This window comes from Psittacula echo (assembly GCF_963264785.1).
Source record: "Psittacula echo genome assembly, chromosome: Z".
NCBI classification, from domain to species: Eukaryota; Metazoa; Chordata; class Aves; order Psittaciformes; family Psittacidae; genus Psittacula; species Psittacula echo.
Genome location: NC_137742.1, coordinates 20294296 through 20312817, shown reverse-complemented (window position 1 = coordinate 20312817; position 18522 = coordinate 20294296). Strand labels below are relative to the sequence as shown.

Sequence of the window (18522 nt, the reverse complement as noted above, 5' to 3'; positions counted from 1 at the left end):
ACACTGTTCCATGATTAATACTGAATCACGTAAAACTAAGTCTGGCGCAGAGAAGACTTGATCAAACCAAGGATGATGAACAAAAACATATTACAATCTGGTTTAAGTTTAAAATCAGAAACAAAAGCAAAACACATAGCACATACATACCAACACACACAACAAAAACCAACAGAACAACAGATAAAAGCTCACACAACGCAGAAAGAAATTCCGACTTTCCAACTGCTGAGGTTTTTTCCTCATCAGCTGTTTCTATGAGTGCCTATATTTCTGCATCTGTATCTGTAGCCCTGAAGACTGGCCTGCTGTAACAAGACAAGTTCACTGAAATTAAAAAGAAATTCAGCCAAAAAATGCTTCAATTCATCCACCATTCATCTGTACTTAATGCTAGACTTGGCACTGCAAGTCAAACCCTTAGATGGCAAGATGTGAATCATGTGGCACATGGAACTCTGAGGCACCCTCAAGGTCACACACTTTCAGTAGTATCAAGACTACACAAAATGCTTACAGTTTTTCCTGATCCTGTCTGGGCACATGCCATTAAATCACGTCCTGCCAGTATAATAGGAATGCTGTACTTCTGCACTGGAGTAAGCTTGGAGTACCCAGCTTTAGCAATGTTCATATTTAAGGTATGACAGAGGTTAGCTTCTTCAAAAGCCTGTAAGAGAAAAAAAAATATTAGCAATACACAACGACGGAAGTTAAAAGTTTTAAAACTCCACTGCTTAGCATACGATTCAGACATCCAAATACCAGAAAGTATTAACTTCTGAGAGGGCCTCACCAGTTATCTAGATTCATAGAATCATAGAATAGTTAGGGTTGGAAATGACCTTAAGATCATCTAGTTCCAACCCCCTGCCATGGGCAGGGACACCTCACACTAAACCATGACACCCAAGGCCTCATCCAACCTGGCCTTGAACACCGCCAAGGATGGAGCATTCACAACCTCCCTGGGCAACCCATTCCAGTGCCTCACCACTCTCACAGTAAAGAATTTCTTCCTTATGTGCAATCTAAACTTCCCCTGTTTAAATTTTAACCCGTTACCCCTTGTCCTGTCACTACAGTCCCTGATGTAGTCCATCCCCAGCATCCTTGTAGGCCCCCTTCAGATACTGGAAGGCTGCTATGAAGTCTCCATGCAGCCTTCTCTTCTCCAGGCTGAACAGCCCCAACCTTCTCAGCCTGTCTCCATACGGGAGGTGCTCCAGTCCCCTGATCATCCTCGTGGCCCTCCTCTGGACTTGTTCCAACAGTTCCATGTCCTTTTGATGTTGCAGACACCAGAACTGCACACAATACTCCAAGTGAGGTCTCACAAGGGCAGAGCAGAGGGGCAGGATCACCTCCTTCAACCTGCTGGTCACACTCCTTTTGACGGAGCCCAGGATACGGTTGGCTTTCTGGGCTGCGAGCACACACTGAAGCCAGCTCATGCTCAGTTTCTCATCAACCAACACCCCCAAGTCCTTCTCCGCAAGCTGCTCTGAATCTCTTCTCTGCCCTGATAGGTAAAAGTCTTGAGAGGTTTTTTCAACCTGCTCATGCCATGCAAGTGAACTTGTCTGAAGGACAGTGAAGGCATTCAGCTAGTCTTATTAGCTCTGACAGAAAGCTGCTCAGAAGCCACACATCTGGATTCAAGCAGGTAAACTCACATGATGGCATGCTACTACCCCTCCACCCTTCTTCCTTATTGTTCTCCTTAAAAAAAGCTTTTATTTCCCCTCCCCCTCATTTTTTTAATCAAAACACTAGCCAACTGGTATATAGTAGAAGCAAAGTTAATACAAAACTTATAAACAATAGACAGCAGCCCCAAAAACAGGGCTAGAAATTATTTCAAACCACCTGCTGAAAACTATTCCAACAGGTGGTCATTTACAGCATTAAAGACCCCCCCAGTAACAGACTTCAACAAGATAACTCTACCAGCCCTAACAGAAACTGCTGCCAAAGACCTCTTTTAAGATCTAAACTGCTGCAATTTAAGGACTATACTTCCTGTCCATTCAGCACTACTTTCTCTGGGCCATTTCTGTACTCTGTCAATGTCCTTTTGAATTAAAATTTCTGTCTTGCAAATGGGCAGCATCTCCTTTCAATGCAATGCTGTCTGCAATGTTCAAAATCTTTTTTAATATTTTCATTAGTACTGAATATTAAGACTCAATATACACCCTTGCAGAATTACATTCAACATAAACCCTGAGATTAATGAGTTCACTAACCAGTAATGGTGCTGGAGGGTCAAGTCCTGAAACTTCAACGACATTTTCATCATACTTGTCAAAATTGATTCCTGTCTGGTAGCGTGCAAAGATGGCTTGTTCATCAGCAGGTGGAGGAGGGGGCACGTAAGTCACCTTTGGACCTTAAGAACAAAACCACTCAAGTTTATGAATAATATAAAGAAAACCTGACCTATTTTAAGTATGGAAATACTGAAGTTAAGTTCAGTGAGACATCATTTAGACTTCTCTCCACTTTTCAGAAAGCAAAGAATTTCAGAAATTCTATTAAAACTTAGGTTTATACTACTAGACTAACACAAAGCTCAGTTCAAATTCAGTAACAATGCATTTACTAATACACAAGAATAAAATTAATCTGTTCATGGCAGCACACTTATAGTTCTGGATTCCTTAAGGTATTTTTCAAGCTAATCAACTCACAGCTCTCAGAGGTGTAAAGTTGTCCTGGGTGCAGCAGTAGCAGTTATTTTTCTCCTTCTTAGTAGCTGGTGCAGTGCTGTGTTTTTGACTTTCAGCCTGGGAACAATGCTGGTAACCCCGATGTTTTTAGTTGGTGCTCAGTAATGTTTACTCTGACCAAGGACTTCATGAGTCTCATGCTCTGCCACAGAGGAGGGGAAGTCAAGAGGAAGCAGAGACAGGACACCTGACCCAAACTAGCCAAAGAGGTATTCCATACCACAGCACGTCATGCCAACTATATAAACTGGGGGCAGTTACCCGGAAGGGCTAGATCACTGCTCGGGTCGGGCTGGGTATCAGTCGGCGGGTGGTGAGCGGTTGTATTCTCTTGTCATTTCCCTTATCATTATTGGTGGTCACTTTCACGGACACCCCCTTGTCGTGGGGAAAGAGCCTGTGTGCCCTTGTGAGGTTGGGAGCTATGCTGGTGGTGGCATATGCCTCCGGTAGGGTCTCCCATGTCAGACAGGTCTCAACTGAAGGGTCAGACAAAGTGTGTCCATGGGCAGGATGGGCTCACTAGCCTTCGGGCAACCATCCTAGGAGGACAACTCTAACTTCAAACCCCGGCAGATGGAGCTCCTTTAGCCTTGTAAGGCCATCCATCTAACAGAAGGACACTCTAACCACACCTATGACCTGAGGACATTGCTGTCACCATCCAAGCTATCTAGGCCCTGGCAGATAAACCTCAGGTGTGAAGGGTGGGGCCAGTTCTGCACATGCTGCGCCTCACCTAAAAAATCCACTGTGCAGGCCCAAAGGGTTTACTCACACTTGCAAAGCCCTGTAGCGAGAGGCGAGGGAGGAAACGGCAGGTGATAAGGTGCACCAGAAGCTGCAGACCCACCCCTACATGCAGGCAGTTCAGGACACTGGTCACTTGAGACTGACCCAGGAGATGACAGTCTTGTTCAGCAACATCCTGAATGACCAAGTAGCCTTTTTTCAAGGAGAGCACTGCTTGCTCCATACAGAGAGGCCTAGAAAAGGTGGCCTAACCAAAGCTCATCTCCCCCTCCACCTGTTTGGCTAGCAGCAGTCAACGGGCATCTTCTGTTGCGGTCAGTCAAAGAGACAAAGGCATACACCTGCCTCCAAAGGTGTGTCCAGATTGACACTCTCATGTTGGAACATCAGAACCATGCTTGATACAGCGGACATGGGCATCCTGAGTGCCACTCTGTGCTAATTGCCCATGAACTGTCAACAACAAGAAAATGAACATGAGCCAGCAATGTGCGCTTGCAGCCCAGAAAGCCAACCGTATCCTGGGCTGCATCAAAAGGAGCGTGACCAGCAGGTCAAAGGAGGTGATCCTGCCCCTCTACTCTGCTCTCGTGAGACCTCAACTTGGAGTATTGTGTGCAGTTCTGGTGTCCATAAGAAGGACATGGAACTGTTGGAGCAAGTCCAGAGGAGGGTCATGAGGATGATCAGGGGACTGGAGCACCTCCCGTATGGAGACAGGCTGAGAAGGTTGGGGCTGTTCAGCCTGGAGAAGAGAAGGCTGCATGGAGACCCCACAGCAGCCTTCCAGTATCTGAAGGGGGCCTACAAGGATGCTAGAGAGGGACTCTTCACTAGGGACTGTAGTGATAGGACAAGGGGTAATGGGTTAAAACTTAAACAGGGGAAGTTCAGATTGCATATAAGGAAGACGTTCTCTACTGTAAGGGTGGTGAGACACAGGAATGCGTTGCCCAGGGAACTTGTGAATGCTTCACTCCTGGTGGGATTCAAGGCCAGGTTCGACAGAGCCTCAGGTGGCATGGTTGAGTGTGAGGTGCTCTCAGTGAAGTTTGCCTTCACGAGGAAGGTAGCCTTTTAGAACATCGTGCCAGCTATACACTCTACTGGTCAGGTAAATCCAAGACTGAAAGTAATCTTTCTGGAGATGGCTTCATTATTAAAAACTCCGTCGTCTCTAAACTTGAAAATCTGCCAACAGGTCATTCCGATCGTATTATCTCCTTACATCTTCCACTACACAATAAGCAACATGTTGTTCTTTTTTCAGCATATATGCTCCAACTCTGCAAGCTGATCCTGCAGAAAGACAAATTCTACACTGACCTGCATCGCCTCACTCAAAAGGTTCCTATAGATGATAAGATCGTAATCCTTGGTGACTTTAACGCCCAAGTAGGTAAGAACTTTGAACCTGGAAAGGAGTACTAGGCAAGCACAGTGTTGGTAGATGCAATGATAACAGATGCCTCTTGCTAGAGTTTTGTGCAGAGCGGCAGCTTACCATCACCAATACTATTTTCCAGCAGAAAGACAGCCTGAAGACAACCTAGATGAATCCTCGATCTAAACATTGGCACCTTACTGATTATGTCTTAGTGCGCCAGAGAAACGTTCACAATGTCTGTCACACTCGAGTGATGCCTAGTGCAGAATGTCAAACAGACCACTGCCTTGCGCATTGCAAACTTAACCTCTACTTTAAGCCCACACATAAGAGGGGTGGCATTCCGAGGAGGAGGCTCAAAATTAATAACCTTCATTCAAATAGCCACAGTGAGGGACAGCTTTCAGATTAACCTTCAAGCTAGGCTTGAAGACCATCTTAAAGATTCTTCTCCTGAAGTGCTTTGGCAGCATATTAAAAATGGCATCCTGCAGTCCTCCGAAGAATCCTTTGGGTTTTCCTTAAAGAAAAACAAAGACTGGTTTGACAGTAACAATCAAGAGGTCCAGGAACTGCTGACAAAGAAGAGATCTGCCCATCAAGCACACTTCGCTCAGCCACTTTGCCATGTAAGAAAAGCAGCTTTTTGTCTTGCATGCAGTAAACTCCAACAGAAACTTCAAGACATCCAGAACAAGTGGTGGCTCAACCTAGCAGAAAAGACTCAACTATGCGCAGATTTGGATGACCACAGAGGATTCTATGAGGCTCTGAAAGCAGCGTATGAACCCACATTACCAGGTTCAAAGCCCATTACTTACTGCAGATGGCCAAACGCTTCTTATAGACAAAATCCCCATCCTGAATCATTGGTCTGAACATTTTCAAACACTCTTTAGTGCTAACCGTGTAGTCCAAGGCGCAGCAATCCAGCACATTTTACAACATCCACTGAAAAACAAATTGGATATAGTCCCTACCATAGGAGAGACTCTTAAGGCTATACAGCAGGTGAAAACTGGCAAGGCAGCTGGGGTAGACAGAATCCCACCCAAAAATCTAGAAGCACAGAGGCCAAGCACTTCACACTAAATTTCACAAGCTAGTTGCGCACTGTTGGGAACAAGGTAAATTACCGTCAGATTTTTCTGATGCAATCATTATCACTCTGTGTAAGAAAAAAGGTGTAAAGTCAGACTGCTCAGGCTACCGAGGTATAACTCTACTCTCCATTGCTGGAAAAATCCTTGCAAGGATACTATTGAACAGATTAGTACCTGCTATCACAGAAGAACTTCTACCTGAAAGTCAATCTGGTTTCAGAGCTAATAGAAGTACCACAGACATGGTATTTGTTCTCAGACAACTGCAAGAGAAGTGTAGAGAACACAATAAGGGGCTCTATGTAACTTTCGTTGACCTTACCAAAGCTTTTGATACTGTGAGCAGAAAAGGCCTGTGGCTGATCTTGGAACGATTAGGTTGTCCCCCTAAGTTCCTCAAAATGATTATTCTGTTACATGAGGATCAGGGCAGCGAAGTCAGATATGGCAATGCACTCTCTGAGCCCTTCCCAATAACCAGTGGTGTGAAACAAGGTTGTGTTCTCACACCAACTTTATTCACAATCTTCTTCAGCACGATGCTCCAAAGGGCTACGGTAGACCTTGACGAACAAAACGGCATTTATATTTGATATCGTACCAATAGGAGCCTGTTCAATCTAAGGCAACTGAAGGCCCACACTAAGACCCTAAATCACCTTGTCCATGAACTGCTTTTTGCTGACGATGCCACCTTTGCTGCCCACACAAAAGCAGCTCTGCAGTGCTTAACATCTTGCTTTGCAGAGGCGGCTGAGCTCTTTGGGCTGGCAGTCAGCTTGAAGAAGACAGAAGTTCTCTACCAACCCGCACCACAAGAAGATTACCATCATCCCCACAGTACCATTGGCGAGTCAGAGCTTAAGTCAGTTCAGCTATCTGGGAAGCATTATTTCCTCGGATGCCACGATCGACAAAGAGATAGTCAACAGAACAGCAGACATATGGAGCCTTCGGAAAACTCCATAAAAGAGTCTGGTGCAATAAACACCTGAAGTACAATGATTAGTGTTTATAGAGTCACTGTACTGTCTACTCTTTTACATGAGTCTGAAACATGGGTTATCTACAGCCATCACCTGCGACTCCTCGAACACTTCCATCAGTGCTGCTTCCGTGCAATTCTAAACATCCATTGGACTGGCTATGGGTCAAATGTTACTGTCCTTGAAGAGGCAGGGGTCACCAGTATCGAGGCCATATTGCTGAAATTGCAGCTGCACTGGGCAGGGCACGTCTCCAGGATGGACGATCACAGCCTCCCTAAGATTGTGTTTCATGGTGAACTCGCCACAGGCTGCCGCAAGAGAAGCGCCCGAAAGAGGATATATAAGGACTCTCTGAAACAATACCTCAGCCTTGGCCATATTGACTACCATCAGTTGTCCACCTTGGCCTCCAATCAGGAGACTTGGAGACACACCATACATAACGCTGTTGTCTCCTTTGAGAACACATGCAGAATGAGTCTCAAGGAGAAAAGACAACATAGAAAGAATCGTGCCTTGTCTATACCACTCAAGGAGACCTTTCACTGTGCTTTTTGCAACTGGATTTGCCTATCCCACATTGGCCTTTTTAGTCATCAACGCGCTTGTAGTAAGCGTAGGTAAAGCCCTTCCCAAATCTTCGTTTGTGAAGTCAACCCATCATTATTATTGGCGGTAGCAGTAGTGGTTTTGTGTTACACCTTAGTTATTGGACTTTTCTTATCTCAACTCTTGGGAGTTACATTCTTTCGAATCTCCTCCCCATCCCTCTGGGAGCAGGGGGAGGAAGGGCAGGAAGTAAGTGAGCTGCTGCATGGTTCTGGGTTGCCGGCTGGGCTTAAACCACAACTGAAGTTAATTATTTGATGCTCACAATCACAGGGATCTCAAATGAGGAGGGCTCAGGAACCAAAATTATTCATACAAAGTCAGAAGTTCACTATTTGTCTTTTTTTATCTCAAGAGCAAGAGAAAGGCAAAATAAGGCTTAAGTCATCCGCAAACAAAACCCGCAGGCAAGTAAACATTTCATAGATTGTTCCAACTGAGACCTTCAATACATGCCACAGTCATTTATCACACATTGGAACCTGATCTCCTGCGCTTGCAGATCATGAAATTCTGTTTACTAACTTCTACTCAGTAAAACACATGGAGCCTGTTTTCCGGAAACAGCATCTGAAACTCAGAATCTACTGTTCCTTTGTGGTTTGCTTTAATGACTATCATCACTCAGATTCCTACACCACTGACAATTAAGTTCTCTAACACTTGTGTCTCAAGTATATAAGCTTTACCATTATGAAGAAAGAACAGCCAGCATAAAGGAATTCTACAGCACTCCATTCCAAAATGTTGGTCATTCTTTAGGTGACAGCCACTACTATGGTCTCCAGTAATTTAAAGATGAATGAACTTTAAACATACGAAGTTTAACATTATTTGCTTGGCAACTCATGTTACATGAACAGTTTTGAGATGTTTTGCATTTACCCATATCACTACCTTCTTTTTTTACCTAATCACCTCCAGCAACTTGCAGTAACAGAGTGTTCCTCAAGTTGAAAAGAAATTAAAACTGGCATGTCACTTGTGAAGAAGCTACTCACCTCTTCCAGATCCTATTTCTTCTCTGTGTTCTTTGGAAGCTGCTGTTAAAGAAGCATTCCATAGATAATTACTAAGGAATAAAACTCATTTGAGAGAAAATCTAAGAACTTAAGCAACTCTCTAAAACCACAGTTTCATCGGGACAGTAACAGAGAATATGAGTAAAGATGCAACATACAGTGCATGTAATCACTTTAAAATATTTGTTTTTCCATCAGAAGATAATACGCTTACACAGTTATATCTAATTACAAAAAGCATAACTGTTTTAAGAAAGCTCAACACAGCCCTACCTTTGCTACCTCTACAAATTCTGTCAGTGACAAGAACACTATTCAGAAATGGATGCCGCACAACAACCCAGCAGCGCTTGCTCTGTTCCTTTGCTAGATCCAGACATACCTCTTACTGTAAAACAACAGACTTCCCATGTAACAAACTACACTTTATGAAGCATTATCTTTCCACGTTAATATCTACAGACTAGTTCAACTGTTGCAACCAATATCCCTAACAGTCTTCACATACTAATATTTCATACAATGATTGTAAGAAAGGAATTACTATACCGCATTAAGGATGTAGTTATGTCAGTTATGAATATTAACATGTTGCCTTTATAAACACTTAACATTTCTGAACATCATTATTTGAACTAAAAACCTAAAAAAATTAATTTTAAGTAAGTCAAACAGAGGCAAACCAATTGTTCTCTGGATGTTAAAGAACAGTTCTGAAAATGCACACTTATCATTCTATCCTTACTAAGACGAAAAATTCTTTTACCAGGATCATACAAACTGTTCCTACATTGAGAATACCAGCCATCCACTACCTGTTACACTGGTTTAATGGTATTTCTAATTTTAACTCTGGGACTTCTGCAAGTGATAGACTACTACGCTCTAAGCAGCACAACAGATGAGTTACAAGTTATAGTAAGATCAGTGGCAAAGGAAGACAATGAGGGAAAAACTTCTCTGCGGACAGCAAAAACCCCAAAATATTAAAATAATGTCATCAGAAAGAGCTGGTCTCTCAGAGCTAAAAACCTTATTCTCAGTAAAGTAATTTGGAAAAACCTAAAAACACTTCCCTTTATAGGAGGGGTAGAAAAAGTCTAGAGTGACTATTTTGAAACTGAGCACGTTCTTAAAGACTTGCTTTGAATTTTGGTGTTGGCAGCTCTGCTTCACTGTGCATTAACTGACCCAGTAGCAGTAGGATGAAGGTAATAAAAATTATAGGAGAGAATAGCTTTGAAAATCCAATTTCTAAAATTTATCCAAGTTACAAATTTGTCTTGTGTCTGCAGGCATGCAAGCTACCTAACATCTGCGAAATGTTCTTAATTCAGACAGGCAGAACAATCACAGAGACAGCATTTAGCAAGGCTAAGAAGGTACTGCATTGCCACAAAATCTGCAATGAGGAAATTCGAAAGATATATGACCCTACTAAAAAGTCTCACCTGCACCTTCAAATGCTCCTCTTCCTGTAGAGCCAAAGGAAGTGCCAGACTGAAGTCTTTCTCTTTGCTCATCTTTAGTATCTGTGAGTAATAAACAGTGTAGTAGATATAGTGTCTAGAATTAACAGAATAAAATACTATGCCTAAAGCTAATACCATTTACTTAAAAATCTCTACACTGCAAAAACCTAAACATTCTTTGTAAACCTAATCCATGCTGCATTATTCCCAGTAATATTAATTTTTGAAGATGCTGTCCATGTTCTACAACACTGCTGAAGAACAGAAGCTTCTACATAGCTTCCACCTTTATACTTGTTTCAAGAAGCAAGCAAACCTTGCTTGTATGTTGCTGCCACACAAATCAGTCAGCATAAAAAAAAATAAAAACCTTACTCACTTTGTCCAAAGCCACCAGGACATCTTCCAAAACCTCTATTTTGTGTACTGGAATTTTCTACAGCGTTCCTTTCTTGAAAACCTGCAGTATAGCACAGCACACAGCAACTTCATTTGCCCATTTTTGCATGTGCAGATCAAACGCCTTTTATCTGGCAATTATTGTTCACAGACCTGATTTTGTGAATTCAGATTAAAAGTACAATAGAACTAAGTGATTTGTCTAAACACATGGAAAAGTGAAGCATTTTTTGCCTGTATCAGTTTCCATCTCCCTTGTTTCATAACCTATCCCACTTACAGCCATTGAACAATCTAGACACATGTTAAGTGGTAGCAGCTTCCACTGCCCTATGTGCTCCCCATAATACTTCGTGGAAGCAATACTGACAAACTGCCAATTACTAAGCTCTTCAATGTGCACTGTATACCAGAGTGGAACTTGACATTATAGGCAGTTATAGGCAGTAAGAGCACAGGGATTAAATATTGCTTTTTGGAACCTGAAGAAAGCTTTGAAATCTTCCTCTGGAGAGCACTTGTATACTCCCTCACATAGCATGTATATGGATACTAATGTTCAGCTGCCTTTTATATTACATTATGACTCAACAGAATTATGAGAATATGCCTTTCCAAGAAAAATGGAAGCAAAGCAAGAGGTGAACAAAACAATACTGAGTCCTGCCTTCTAGCAAATGTGGTGGCATTATGCAGTCAAAACTAAGAGGTGATACGGAATGCCTACATTATGCAGAAAAATAATGAGTGGTACAGGCATATGATTTTCCAACTCATAAAATTCTTACCTGACCCTGATACAACATAACTGAGTACCTCCACAGGGAAAATTTAATGCATCAAATACGACTAGCCATTAGAATTACAGACACTCCGGAAAGTTACCTCTGTTGGCAAAATTCCTTCTGCTACCAAATGTACCCACCGGCTGACACCATCTGTTCAGAGATTCATCACTACCTATAATTAGGAAAAAGAATCAACATCTAAAGCTATATTTGACTTCAGGATAGGCTTGCTGGAGTTTGTTCGGTTTTTTAAACCCAACAGTAAAATTACAGAATCAGTCAGGCTGAAAGGGACCTTGGACCCGTGGCCTAGCTCCAACACAACAAAAAAACCAACCACATGACAAAGGTGCTATTTTATAAGACAATGTATTAAAATTATAAAGCTTATATATAAATTATATAATTATATATAAAATTATAAAGGTGCAACTACTGTTTTCTATGAGGAATAGCACCACTCAGCAACAGTACTGCTACCAACTCAGTGAAATTTGAGTTCCCAGACTCGGACACCAGTTGCAAGATCCTCCATTCTAAATGTTTTATCCAAAAGGAAGGCTTAAACACTCTCAAAACAGCAAATTTTAACCATCTAAACCTACCTCTACCTCTAGAATACCCTCCAAAATGATCCTGCATATGCAGACTTCTATTAGGTCTTCCAAAAGCACCTGGAAAACAAGAAAGTAAGGCTTTTGACACCATCTCCCATAACATCTTCATATACTAACCAAAGAAGCACAGCCTAGATAACTGGACACTGAGGAGGACTGATTCAGTGGGCTGAACCAACTGTGCTCCAAGAGTTGTGATTAGCAGCACAAACTCCATCTGGAAGTCAATCACTAGCAGAGAGCTCCGCTGATCAATACTGGGGCCAATACAGTTTACCATCTTCATTCATGACCTGGATGATGGGACTGAATTCGTCCCTCACCAAGCCTGCAGAAATACAAAACCAGTACGTAGCACAGGGCTGTTTCACTCAGAGGAAACACATAGAAATAGGCAGGCAAATTGAAGCAAGAACCCCAAAATCCAAAGAAAAATGCAAAATCTTGCACCTACAGAGGAATAATTCCAGGCACCAGTATGCACTGGAGACAATCAGCTGGAAAACATCTTTGATGAGAAAAAAACTGATGGCTGTGGTGGAAATCAAGTTGAATGTAAGCCAGCAATGTGCCCTAGCAGTAAAGGCCAACAGCTAAGAAGAATGTTACCAGCAGGTGGGGGCAGGTGGTCCCTCCCCACTGGTGACTCCTTGTCTAGAGTGCTGTATTCAGTTCTAGGCTGTCCAGTAAAAAATAGACACTGACATACTGGAGTGAGTCCAGCAAATGACCACAAAGATAAAGAAAAGATTGATACAGCTGTTGAACACAGAGTGCCTAAGAGCTGGAACTGCTGTGCCTGGAAACAAGAAGGATCTTACATCTTAACAAAAGTGAGCAAAGATGAAAAGTCAGATTCTTTGTTCTGATAGCCAGTAAGAGGACAAGAGGAAATAAGCACCAACTGAAATACAGGAAATTTCAATTTAACGTAAGGAAAATCTTTTTGCTATGGGTATGGTTAAACACTAGACAAATTACCCAGAGCACCTGCATAGTCTCCATCCTGGAGAAATTCAAAACTCAGCTAGGCAAGGTCCTGAGCAAACTGCCATAGCTGACCCTCTTCTACAGAAGGATTTGGACCAGCCAATCTCCAGAGCTGGCCTTCCATAAAAAAGAAATTCCATAAATTGCAGTATCAAAGTCAAGATCAGGGAACACAAGCAACCATAATAAAGTTATGAAATCTGAAATCAAAACACTAAGTCTACAAAATTCCATGACGTACAAGTATATGACACATCATGCAAACTGTTTTCCTTCCAAGTAAAAACTGCTTTACATAATGATACAGATATCCTTAAAAAAACCCTAGGCACCAGTACATTCTGCAACAAGATAAACACCTTAGAGATCACCTGTGCACAAGAGCTTGTCATAAAGGAAAAAAGAAGACTGATTACATTTGATACATTACCAATACACTCAATTAGGAAACTTGGCTTGTACAATAATGGAAATGTTAAACTGCTGCATTTATAGTCTGAACAATGTTCGGAGTTCCTGCTCACTCGGAAGATGTGAGTACTTCGTGGCAAACCCTGTATAAAAGATTCTGATATTCACATTAAATGGCACAAGCAGAAAAAAAGCCACCCCAATTACTTAAACTGCTATTTTTATTGTTTATTACAATAGACTGGCTTCCATTGACCAAGTCTATTTGCCTTTAAATGGGTGAAGACTCTCCCCTTATTGCATCATTCCTCTTCCACTGAAATTTTCATAACTTAAGCACACTGCGTTAATTAAATATTCAACGTTTTTGGAAAGCACAATGCGTGTCAACAAAATACTTGATCAGTAAACCTGCTTCAGTAAGTTTCTCCACCATGCTGCCGTTTGTCTAATGAAACATGATGGATAAAAAACACAGATTTATAGACAGCGAACAGAATAGAATCAATAATCACTCTTCAGTCAAGTCTGCTATGTTTAGCACTTAGACCTAATTGACTGCAGACCACACTGTTACTTGTAAATCAACCTATTAACATCGGTAAAATAGCAATTTTCAGAATTATTATTTACCTACTGTGTGACTTTTCATGTACCTTGATTCTATACGGGTTTCATGCTCACTGGTCTTATAGGAACTGTAGAAGTACTAGATGCTAGTGTTTAATTCATCACTGTTATCACTTACCACTCTAAATTTACTAGCTTTCATGCAGTACTTCATAGATTAAGAGGAACAGAATAAATCCTTGTTCCCAGTTCACTGGCATCAGAAACTAGCACTGCATCAGCATATCACTGAGTAAGAGCTATTAAATCCTGATATTGTGTATATATACATATACGTCTTCCTTATAAAAAATAATCTGCAAGTAAGCAATACTACTTTCAACTTATCCTTATTGCAAGTATTTACACAAGAGTACTACTACTATTGTTTCAAGGAAAAAAACTAAACTCAGAGTTTTAATTTGCATACACTAACTCTACTCATGTCATTTAGTGTCAAACAGGCAAGCTATGTCCCAAGCCTAGAAGTCCACTGCATACAAGAAAGCAGCTCGTAAGAGCTTAATTTAAGGATCAGCTGAAGCATAGTCTAACAAATTAGAAGTTTTGCAAGAAAAGAAAGAAGGCCTATGCAGCCTTTTCTGAAACAAACAAATAAACAAAACAAACAAACAAACAAAAAAAAAGGACACCTTTTTCCATCATGTTGTCGTGAAAGAACCCCTAACGCTGATGCTCCCTTTTAAACAAGGCCAAGACAAGAGGCATAATCTTATCAAGTGAAAGCCGCACCTCTGGACTTCCCAAGCAGCTTTAGTTCTTCAACTCTTTACTTAAACAGCAAATAAGGTTTACTCATATCCAGCATAAGTAAAGCAATCACGGTATTACTACTTGTGCTTGAAAACACTGGTAGAGTTCCCCTCATCTAAGAACCATCAGAAAGATTGGGTTAAATCAAAACAAACACTTTGAAATTGCTCGCACTGATCTAAAATCGCAAAATATGCACAGCTTAGGAAAGGAATAAACCGTTGATGATGACAGTGAAAGGAAGACCTTCAGCAGAAAAGTCCTCCCTGCCACGAGTTCAGCACAAGAGACACAAATCAGAAAATAGTTACTTTAGCAGTGTGTAATGGAAAATACATCAGGGATGACAGCTAGTCAGAAAGAAAGAGCTGGAACAAACCAACCATGAAGCATCAAGACTCACTTCCACCTAACTTGCCATTCAAGTTCTCTTCACAAGCACTGCCTTTCCTATTTGTTCTGTGTCACCTATTATTTTAGCTAGCAACCTGGAGACCTAAAAAACATGTCTGCTGTTTCCTTCAGCGGCAACTCTGGCTTGACATACTTAAAACTTCTGTCTCGTAATCTAAACTTCTTCTAACTTCTGTATGTAAAGCTTCTCTTCAAGTTTATAGAGGCATTAAGTTCATTAAATCAAGAGTGCTTTACAGAAACTTGATACCAAACATTAATGTTCTGTCTTGTATTTTTTTAGGATTTCCTTTCTACAACTTCATCTGATCTTTTCCTATTTTCAACACATCTGTGAAACAGGGTATCACTAGAACTGCTAAACATTGCAAATAACACTTATTTTCAGTACAGTTCATGTTTAGAAATGCTTGTGAGGTAACACCTATTGATTCTCACTAGAAATTATATGCCGTATTCAACAGATACCTGCAATAAATAAAGAAGGGTTGAGGGTCAAAAGGGAAGTCTGCTCACTATGTTACCTGCTTACTCCATGAAAATATCACAATAATACTGCGCTCTTTTTTAATCTTTTAAACTGTTCAAGTGATCAACTCCCCCCAAATGTCTGTAAAAGTGCCTTTTACATACCCAATGAGCCTGCACTTGGACTGAAGTCAGAGGAGGAGCCATTTGGTCGTTCAGTGAACCTAGCCTACAGAAAGAAAGAAAGCACAACATCATGTTAAACCCAGGCCAAACACAACAAATACAGTTGTTAAGTCTTGCACTTAAAACAAGCTGCCTACTGCACTAGATGCAGTCTTCTCAGACTCTTGTGTTCACTTGTTTATTACTCTCTGGTATACTAAAGGGCACACTGTTTGCATCTGAATGTCACCAAAACCATGTTATACACAGATAACATGGAGTTAATTAAGTTTAACTTACCTTCTGTCTCTGTCTTTGTAGGTAGCAGCTTTGTCACCTTGTCAACAGACATTTATTGTTCAAAACAATACTATAATCTCTTTAAGTATTTTTCAGTATTTTTTCAATGTATTTTATTTGAATTATTAAACAGTTCTTATCTCAACCTTTTACCTTTTGTTTTCCAGTTCTCCTCCCCATATCACCAGGGAGCAAGGCAGCAGAGGAAAACAAGCAGCTCTGTGGCAGGTACTTAGTTACCAGCTGGGTAACAAACCCACATCCAAGAACTAAACTACTACCAAAAAATATGGTTCTGCTAGTCTTTAGTAACACAGCTCTACCACTGCTATTTCATTATTCAACAGACAGTAACAAGGACCATCAAACCAACCTGATTAGTGTGAGAAATTGCAGCCTACTAACACCCAAAACCCAGTGATCTGTTCTCAGTTTACCTACAACTTCAGAAACAAAAGATCTGACATACATAAGGGAATCCATGAGAAGGGGAAAATGACAGGCAAGAGGAACCACCACTTTCAGTAGTTACGGAGCCCTTTGAATACCCCTTACCACTGATCCACAACTAGAAGCTTCTAGCCTACTTAAGTTCTTCTTACTTTCTTTCCAGCCTTTACTAGTCTACTAGCCTACCCACACTGGTACTAAACTCCTCGCACAAAGATCATAACTAATGACTTACTAGTATGTGCCACTTTCATGAAACACACTTTTCCAAAAAGGACACATCCTATCACAACCCAATGGAAATGTGCAGCCAGTACTAAGCAGGTGAAAGAGTAACACTTAACTGGCCACACTGATCATGGTCCCAGAAACTCCAGGGAGGCTGGGCACCTAAACATTTAGAAACTAAAATTGCAGTTATTTGTTAAGAAAAGGCTGTCTTTTCAACACACAAGTTAAGAACGAGTTCCTCAAAGTGCTTCACAAATCACAGGGGACCTCAGCCCACAAACTGTCCGGGCAGCAGGTTTGGGGATGGAAGGAAAAAAGGAGGGGGAAGAACAGCAAAAATGCTACAGCCCAAGAGTTGCTACCCCATACCTGCTCCAGGGGTGGGAGGACTGGTGATGCCTCATCCCCCATCTCTGCATTCCAGTCTTCTGGGTTCATGCTGTGGCCTGACAGATCTGCTTGGAGAAGGCAAAATAAATTAGCAGCAACCCCTGCCTGTCCCCCACTGTGGGTCCCACAGCGCCCACACAGCAGACACCATTAAGCCTGCCTGTTCCAGCACTCGTTGCCCTCGTCACCACTCTGTCAGATTAGAGGCTATCCTCCCAGAGAAGAGAAAGAAAGAACCCCGCACCTACCTCCGTACCGCCACCGCTCTGTCCCGAAGGAAAATGGCGCTTCCTCTCCTCGGCCCCTAATAAGGCCATCGCCACGTGCACTTGCTGGTAAGTAACGTGCCCAGCCCGCCAGCCAATAGGCTCGCGCCTCGGCGGCAGAGCGCGTGCCTCGGTCCTTGTAGTCGGCGAAGTGTGGCGCGCGCCAGGCGCGCCGCTGTCGGGCCGGGGGGAGGGGGAGTGGTGCCGCGCGCCACACCGCGGCCCGCACCTGGCAAAGGTGAGCTGCGCCGCGGGCGGGAGGGCGGGCGGGCTGGATGCGGCGCTCCCCTGGGGACTGCGCTGTGGCGCCGGGGTAGTCCCGAGGCCTGTGGGAGCGTACGGCAGCTCTGGAAAATGCGGGTCCACAGTGTCCGGGTACATCTCATGGTCCTGCTCGGCTCTCTGGCCATCTGAATATCCCTTAATTTCTTCATGATAACCTAAAGTGTACTTTTACTTCACAAACATCAGTTGGAGCACTGTGTGCTTTTCTGGTGTCCTCAACATAAGAAGGACATGGAACTGTTACAACAAGTCCAAGGAGGGCCACAAGGATGATGAGGGGACTGGAGCACCTTCCGTATGGAGACAGGCTGAGAAAGTTGGGGCTGTTCAGCCTGGAGAAGAGAAGGCTGCGTGGAGACCTCATAGCAGCCTTCCAGTATCTGAAGGGGGCCTGCAAGGATGCTGGGGAGGGACTATTCATCAGGGACTGTAGTGATAGAACAAGGGGTAACGGGTTAAAATTTAAACAGGGGAAGTTTAGACTGGATATAAAGAAGAAATTCTTTACTGTTAGGGTGGTGAGGCACTGGAATGGGTTGCCTAGGGAAGTGATAAATGCTTCTACCCTGGTAGTGTTCAAGGCCAGGTTGGACAGAGCCTTGGGTGACATGGTTTAGTGTGAGGTATCCCTGCCCATGGTAGTGGGGTTGGAATTAGATGCTCTTAAGGTCCTTTCCAACCAAACCTATGATTCTATGAAATCCACTGTTTGGCAGAAATGCAACTAAGACATTAATTGTTCTCCTGCAAACAAGAGTTTTCAGCAGTAGCATAACAGCTAACAAGCTGAGAGGGAAAAAAGACAACAAAAGTCCAAACCCCCCCCCAAAAAAACCAAACCCCAACTCTTTAATTAGGTTAAACAGGCTACATACTTATTTTAAACAAAAAGAACAAC

General features: G+C 42.4%; 1 protein-coding gene across 1 annotated transcript in view; it reads right to left on the bottom strand.

The window, feature by feature from the left end:
- Positions 1 to 17720, bottom strand: part of DDX4 (DEAD-box helicase 4) — a gene marked incomplete at both ends in the record, with an annotated part of 45712 nt that extends 27992 nt beyond the window's left edge. Inside the window, 7 exons of the mRNA XM_080638271.1 lie at positions 518 to 670; positions 2250 to 2392; positions 10047 to 10127; positions 11352 to 11426; positions 12149 to 12199; positions 15703 to 15766; positions 17322 to 17720. Of these exons, the coding sequence (XP_080494397.1) occupies positions 518 to 670; positions 2250 to 2392; positions 10047 to 10127; positions 11352 to 11426; positions 12149 to 12199; positions 15703 to 15766; positions 17322 to 17720 (966 nt within the window). The remainder of the gene's footprint in view (positions 1 to 517; positions 671 to 2249; positions 2393 to 10046; positions 10128 to 11351; positions 11427 to 12148; positions 12200 to 15702; positions 15767 to 17321) is intronic.
- Positions 17721 to 18522: the final 802 nt, after the last annotated feature.